This window comes from Oxyura jamaicensis, chromosome 6, assembly GCF_011077185.1.
Source record: "Oxyura jamaicensis isolate SHBP4307 breed ruddy duck chromosome 6, BPBGC_Ojam_1.0, whole genome shotgun sequence".
NCBI lineage: Eukaryota > Metazoa > Chordata > Aves > Anseriformes > Anatidae > Oxyura > Oxyura jamaicensis.
Window position 1 is genome coordinate 8,474,428 of NC_048898.1, and position 7,217 is coordinate 8,481,644.

Sequence of the window (7,217 nt, forward strand, 5' to 3'; positions counted from 1 at the left end):
AGAGAGAGAGAGAGAGAGAGAGAGAGAGAGAGAGAGAGAGAGAGAGACCAGACCCGAACTGACAAAGCAAGCCAGGAAATTGAGCAAAGGCTGACACTCTTCTCTTAGCTCTCCCATAGCCCACAGTGTCAAGGTTTTTACTCGCAGACAGTATCATTCCATAGCTCTCCCAAAGAGACAGACACTTTGATATGCCTTAATGAAGTAGTGACAGAGGACAATTTCTCTTTGGAACTGTGAGCATTCATCGATCACTTCCTTAATTCTCCAGCATGTGATCACATCATCACAGAGCAATTCTAAATGCAACAGACACATGAGCCCTGAAAGAGCATCTTGGAAAGGATAGGAGAAAACATCTTTGTTTACATATATTCAGGTAGCACAAATACTCTGTATCAGATAGATTTAAAAGCTGACCAGAATTATTTCTGTGGCTTCAGCATGGATTATCAACACAGATTTTCTGCTTTGAAGGAAGTCTTCTTAAATGCAATATGAATTTTCAAGAATAGCAAAATAGAGCAACAGCAACAACAACAGAATTCTACTAGATCAAGAAGAATCCTCCAGTTGGTTGTTCCTTCCTGCTCAACAAAACTGAGCAAAGGGACTCTGTCCGTAAGAATGTCAGCTCAGATCCCAGGGTGCTCAGAATAGTTTTATAAAGTTTTGCTTCTGAGAAGAGACATTGTTGAAAGCAATTGTTCAGCCAGCCAACTGCTGTCACTTCCATGAATTTGAATAAGCTCCAATACAGGACACTGAGCTTTTGCACGTGTAGGAAGATGCAATTGTTCTGAGTTAATCTTTGCCAGTAAACCAACCCCACCATTATTTAGAGATTTTTATTTTTCCTCTGGTGTGTGACTGTGTGGGTGGGGTTTTGTTTTAAAGTCCCCTTCTTCCATTTTCATAAGGCATTTGTTTTATACCTCCTTGCCGAGCTTTCAGAGCACTAGGAGGAATCCCATTGTTAATGGGATCAGGCCCATGAAAAGGTAAATATTGCTGTTTCTCCTGAATGTGCACATTAACTAGCACCTAACCTGCAGAAAAAATACAGCAGAAGAATTTGTTTGGAGTTCATGAAAATTAACATTTGGTGTAATTTTGTATCCATAATTTGCATGTACACAACTAACATATAAATACATATGGATTAATGCAAATTTTCGTAAGGGAAAGATTCACTCTGTACTCTGCAAAAGTAAGGGCAAGGCTGGCGATGAATCATTTTTTTAAATATTCTAGTCTGGGTATATAAATAGCTCTCTTTCTAGAATAATTACTACTGAAAAACGCAGCTTCTGAAATAACATAGGCCATAATTAACCTTGGCTTCATTAAATCACAAATAATATATTTTTCAAGTCTTATTTGTAAAGGCAAGCTGATTAATTTAAACATTTCCCTTTGGAGGAGGAGAGAGAAAAAAAAAAAAAAATCTAATCGAAATGATTTACCTATGTTGCTACTTGTCAGATCTCGTAAACTCCGGCAGGTTTCCAGCCGGCGACTTGGCTGCCCCGGCCTCCCCTCACCCCCGGGCGGGGATCTCCTCTCTAGGGAAGCGCCGGCCTCTGCTTCCCCGGGAAGGGAGACCCCGCCGCCGCCGCCCCCGGCCCCTCGGGAACCCCCCCGCCGGGCCGAGCCGCTCCTCTGCTCGGCCCTGCCCGGCTTTTCTCCCGCGGCCACGGAGAGCAGGGGCTCTTGCGGGCTCGGAAGCGACACGGAGCCCGCGGCCCCGCCGGGTCCCCCGCGGCTGCTCCCTCCCCAGCCCGACTGCCCCGGCTCGGCACGGCACGGCGCCGCAGCAGCGCGCCATCCCTCCCGTTTCCTTGTAAGACAGCGCCGACCCCCGACGGAAGAAAAGTTTCCAGGCGAGCGCCAGGACCGGGCCGGGGCTGCCGGCGGCGCCGAGACTCGCTTCCCGCGCACGGGCGGGTGCCGCCCAGGGCTCACCTTCCTGCACCGCATGGAAGGGGTTGTTGGCCTCGATGAGCTTGATGGAGTAGGTGATCTTCTCGCTCTGGAGGATGTCGTCATTGAGGTTCAGATCCGACACCGCCTGCTTGAACACCTCGTCGTCCTTGGCAGCATTGCCTTCAAAAATGGCACCTGCGGGGAGAAAGGAGGCAGAGGCGGTGAGGGCCCTGCCCGCAGCCCCGGAGCCCCCCGTCGGGCCGGGCAGGGGGCTCGGGACCCGCATCGCCGGCAGGGGATGGCCCTGAGATTGAGACCAACTTTCTGCCCCCCCGCCTGCCGCCTGCGGGCAGCGCTGGTATTCAGAGGGTCGCGCCCACGCGAAGGCGAAGGCGAAGCCGGGCTTTGCGTCCCGTAACCTGCAAGCTGCCATGTGGCCGTCCTGCCTATGCAGTTAGCGCGGAAGCAGCTGGCGATGAGCGTTACGTAAGGTGCCCCGTCCGCCGAGCGGGGGTGTGCACGCCCCGGCCCTGCCGCCCTGCCCTGCGGAGAGGGGGCAGACCTGCAGGGCTGGCAGCGGGAGCAAAACGAGCTGTCCCCGGCCGGGGCAAGGGTGCTGATTCACGCCCTGCGTGCCTGGCCCGCTGAAGTTTGCGCGGGAGGGAAGCTGCGGTGACACCGTGCCCCGCGGGAGAAGCGGGGCCGAGGGGCAGAGCCGCGGAGACACCCCCTGCCCGGTCTCGGCGCTTCCCCGGGGCTCTTCCTAACCCCGGGGGGGCGCCCAGGGGCCGGAGTCCCCCCGCTACGGCCGGGGCTGCCCCTGGCTGCCTAATGGCTCCGCAATGCCGTCTGCCTGGGCTGCGTCCCCGGGCTCCCGAGGCGAGAGGCGCAGACCGGAGCCACCTCCGCCGGCCTCGGGGCCGCTGTCCGCTGGTAATGGCCTTACGGGGCCGCTCCCGGTCGCCTCATCCCTGCCCCGGGACTCCCAACCCGTCCCCGCGAAGCATCCCTCGCCAGGACCTCCCGGCGCGGCCCCCTCCTCCTTTCTTCCTTCTTCCTTTTTTTTTTTTTTATTTTTTAATTTTTATTTTTATTTAATTCTCCCACCCTCCCTAGAGGGTTGGTGGAATGACGGCTTTTCCTTCCCCGGCCGTTCTCCCGTCTCCTCCTCTATCACTGTCTTCCACAAGTGATGCTCTCCCCCCTCTCCGCCCCTAACCAGCCTCATCTCCTTCCTGCCGGTACCTTTCAACGCCAGCCAAAAGGTGACTGCAGAGCCTCGCCTCTGCCTGCCAGGCTTCCCGCGGACATTACCGTGCCTTGCTCCCAGAAGCCATAAAAGTTCACGGCAGCCTTTCCTTTGCCTCTTCTTCACCCCTCTCTCTTCCTCCCACCGCCGATCCAGCCTTCCTGGTGCCCGGGGGTTTTAAGGAGCTCTTATTCAGACCCCAACAGTTGCGCGCACAGACACAGACACGCACACGCACAGAGCCGCTGCAAACCTCGCCTCTCTAACCCTTTCCCAGCCAAGTTCTCCCCCCGCGTTCCGGCTAGGCTGACACCTGCTATGACAGAGGATGCGAGCCGAGGGATCGCCTCCCCGAAAGTTTTCCCTACGAGCACGTTCAGATGATGCCTCCCTCCTGCCCGCTTTTGGGGCCGGCTGGCTGTTTTCGGCGGCGGGGATGCGGCGGGGGAGCAGAAAGCCTTCCCCACGCAAACAGGTCCGGGCGCGGGGCTCTCCGGCCACATGGGAGACCGCAGCGGCGGCCCCGGCGGTCCCCGCCCCGCGGCCCGGCCCGGCCCGGCACAGCCCGCATTTCGCCCCTAACTTTGCAATCGTGGAGATTCGACTGCCTTTTCCCCCTTCCCGCCTCCGGTCTCTCCGCGGAGTTGGGCTCAGCCGCTGCCCGTCGCGTTCCGGCGGTGAACGAGGCGATGCCTCCGTTTATTTATCTGCCGCGTCCCTCTTTCCCCCCCGCCTGCGCTCCCTCTCTTACCGATGTGGATGATGGAGTCCGCCCGCACCGAAACGCACTGAAATATCCAGGGGAAAAGCCAGAGCATCAACACTTCCATTTCCAGCCTCTCGCACAGCACATCAGCCCGGGTTTGGTGGAGAGGCAGACGGGGGAAAAGAAGAGAAAACGAGCAAGGGCAGGTGGAGCGAGGCGGCGGGGGGGGAAGATGCCCTGACACCCCCCTAGAAAAAAAAAAAAAAAAAAAAAATCCCAAATTCCCACGGAGGATTTTCCAAGACGGAGGAAAACGGGTGATGGGGAGAGAGGGGGGAAGAAAAAAAAAAAAAAAAAAAAAAAAACGGGGGCCAAAAAAACGCACGGCGGTAGATCCGGGGTTGGCAGGCGGCGCGCCGGAGCCTCCAGCGCTCGGTGTGTGTGTGCCGGGGCGCCGGCAGCCCGCGAACTGCGGAGCGCCCCCCCCGCCGCCGCCGCCGCCCGCCCCCCGCGCCACGTGACTGCGGAGCTCGGGGCCGCCGGGGCACGGCAAAGCGGCGGCGGCGGGCACCGGGCGGCTCCGGGGGGAGCCGCGGCCGGGGAAGGGACGCGCTGCGCCTGCCCCGCTGGCGGTGCTCTCGGCGCACGGAGGAGAGGAGGGGGCGAGACGGTCCCGCGGGGCCGCCGCCCGGAGGATGCCCAGCGCCCTGCCCCAGTGCCGGTCCCGGTCCGACACCCCGCAGGTAAGGGCATAAGGCCGCGCCCGCTGCCGCTCGCCCGACTTGGCCACCTGCAGCCAGGTGGGAGCGGGGGGCTGCCCCCTGCGCTGGGGGCCGGGGGCGTGGGGGTGCAGCAAACCCTCTTCTTATTTTGTTTTGTTCCAGCTTTCAGTGAAATCTAATTCAGAAATTGGACATGCTCGGGCTCAGAAGACTAATTCATCCCCTAAAACAAACGCATCAGTGATTGCAGGCACCCAAACGTGACGAGCGTCTCAATATGCCGCGGAGCCAGAGAAAACAAATTCATTCAGGAGCCCGAAACGTAATTAAAACTACTGCCAAGAAAACGAGGCGAGGGCAGGATGGCACCGAAATCAGCGAGCGGCTGCGGGCGGCGCCACGGCCCGCTGTAGCGGCGCGGACACCCGGCCGGCGGCAGCGCGGGGACGCCGCCAGGCAGCGCGGGCTCCGCAGGACCCCGCCGCCTCGCAGCCCCGAGCCCGCTGCTGAGGCGCTGCTCCCGCTCCCCGCTCCCCTGCAGCTGCAGCGCGCTCCTGCCACCAGCAGCCGGCTCCGCGCTCCGGCCCCGGGGTGAGTTCCCTGCGGGCAGGATCGCCGCGCTGAGCCCTGCCTAACCCAGGCGCGGTGCGGCAAAAGCGCTTCGTGCTCAGGGGCAGCAGCTTCGGAGGAGCTGAACCGCCGCCGGGGAGGCGTACAGGGGGAGCGGGGTGCGAGGAGGCGGCTGCAGTGGCGGCGATGCCAACACGGATCTCTGTTGAACCTCATGCGTCAACAGGCTCCCGTTCGGGGGTAGTCACCGGCACGGCTTTTGAACAGGGAAAAGTGGGGGGTAAATGTACAAGGAGACGCGCTTTTTAAAAATAAATCACTTGTTAACTACTCTTAGTTACAGTCCTTGTCTTAAATATGCAATTGCACACCGATCAATGCAGCATGATTAAATACCGTATGCCATATTTCATGTAATAAAAACACTTAATCCAGATAATTGGCTTCTGAGACAAAGATCAATAGAAATGTTCCTTATTTGACTACGTTAGCAAGTCAAAATTAATTCTAATTTATATTTGCTTCAAATCAATATGCACTTAGTGACTTACACAGGCTCTTTAAAAAGTTAAACACCTGCATTGACCACTGTCATATATATGTCAGTAACAAGTACATGTGTGAGAATTACATGGGGCAGAGGGAACGTGTTGCCACACAGCCAATCTCTGATTTCCACAGAGGAAAGGAGGCTAAATTTATGTGTGTTTGAAAAGTGCATTGGGATCCTGGCCAGGAACCTGCAGAAACACATAGCTATTAACCCTGCAATTTATACAGGCATCCAAATCCCAGCCAGTTACACTGCAAGCACTTGGGAGCAGGCTTGCCTCTTCAGTTTGCACAGTGGGGCCTTGACCTCAGCTGGAAGTCCTCTGGCTGCTATTTTAATAATAAAACATAATATAAAATATTAAAAGTCCCAATGCAGTGAATTAGACAAGTTAAAGAATTTCCTGAGAAATCCATGAGCAAATACCCTGCATACAGACAAGGACCCAGGCCCAGGAGGCCTTCCTCCGGGAGGAGGAAAAAGGTCAGGAGCCCAAACAACTATAAAATAGATCAGTAGAAAGAGGCTCCCCAAAAAGTGCAGGGGGCTAGTTGTCAGCCAAAGGACAAGAAACAAGGAAAATGCCCAGAGAAAACCTCAAATGCCATAAAATCTCATTTGTAACATGTAAAGCACAATGAGATTTATCTGCACTAGAGCGGAAGCAGAACTGGAGCTCACCTTGACCCCAAATACAGAGCTGTGCAGAGCTACCCCCACTCCACCTTTGCTTTTCTTTGCTTGTTTTAGTTGAATGAAAAGAAGTGCCAAAGTAGGAAAGCAAAACAAGCCACGATCCACAGCCTTATCTTTCAGCATTGATAAAGCCCTTAGTGGCTGCAGCTGTCCATCAGAGGGCTGGATCAAAGCCTCCAAACCTTCAGGAGCCACATGCAAAGCTAGCCATGGAAAGGAGCAGGAATCTGTAAGAACAAAGCCACCGGGCCCAACAGCAGAACAGCAATTTCAGCAGCATCTCTGCATGATGGAGAGCTGTAGCATCAACACCGATGCATCTTGCTTCAAGCCTGATTTAAGTCAGGCCTTTGAAACTATTGCCATACAGATTTATTTATTTATTTTAAATTGGCTTAGATTAGATTTTTCATAACAGTTACCCCTTCCCCTTTAGATTCCCTCCTTATAAAAAAGGGATCCAGGCTGAACTTCTAAGCCTGGTAGAAATGGGAGCGTTCATTTCAGTTCTGCCATCCACCGCTCACAGCGGGCAGAGCACTGACATTTTGCAGTGGGTGCACATTGTTCAGACAGCAGTCAGCACTAACAAGCTAATCCATTTGCCATCATTTTGCATACTGAGAACGTTACAAGTTGCCACGATATTCCATCATCATTGTGTAGGGGACAACTCCATGCACATAGCTACACAAAGTACCACTGGATTTACAGCCCCTATGGAAGAAAGGCCTCTCGTTAGAAATATACAAGGTAAATAGCCAACTCAAGTAACAGTCACTATTCAAAGTTCAA

The 7,217-nt window shown here is 55.1% G+C and overlaps 1 protein-coding gene and 1 long non-coding RNA gene across 9 annotated transcripts in view; one reads left to right on the top strand and one right to left on the bottom strand.

The window, feature by feature from the left end:
• GRID1 (glutamate ionotropic receptor delta type subunit 1) overlaps positions 1–4,642 on the bottom strand; it is a 522,277-nt gene extending 517,635 nt beyond the window's left edge. For 2 of the 8 annotated variants that reach the window (XM_035329551.1, XM_035329547.1), the window contains exons 1-2: positions 3,927–4,057; positions 1,966–2,121 (exon numbers count right to left, since the gene is read on the bottom strand). In XM_035329551.1, coding sequence (XP_035185442.1) covers positions 1,966–2,121; positions 3,927–4,005 — 235 coding nt within the window. In that variant the 5' untranslated portion in view covers positions 4,006–4,057. Of the gene's footprint in view, positions 1–1,965; positions 2,122–2,247; positions 2,505–3,171; positions 3,902–3,926 lie in introns of those variants that run through there. The other 6 variants (XM_035329542.1, XM_035329546.1, XM_035329543.1 and 3 more) reach the window with 6 other exon arrangements.
• Positions 4,479–5,504, top strand: LOC118168860. Its single transcript, XR_004751821.1, has 2 exons — positions 4,479–4,624; positions 4,766–5,504. It is a non-coding gene; the product is annotated as an uncharacterized LOC118168860 (long non-coding RNA).
• Positions 5,505–7,217: the final 1,713 nt, after the last annotated feature.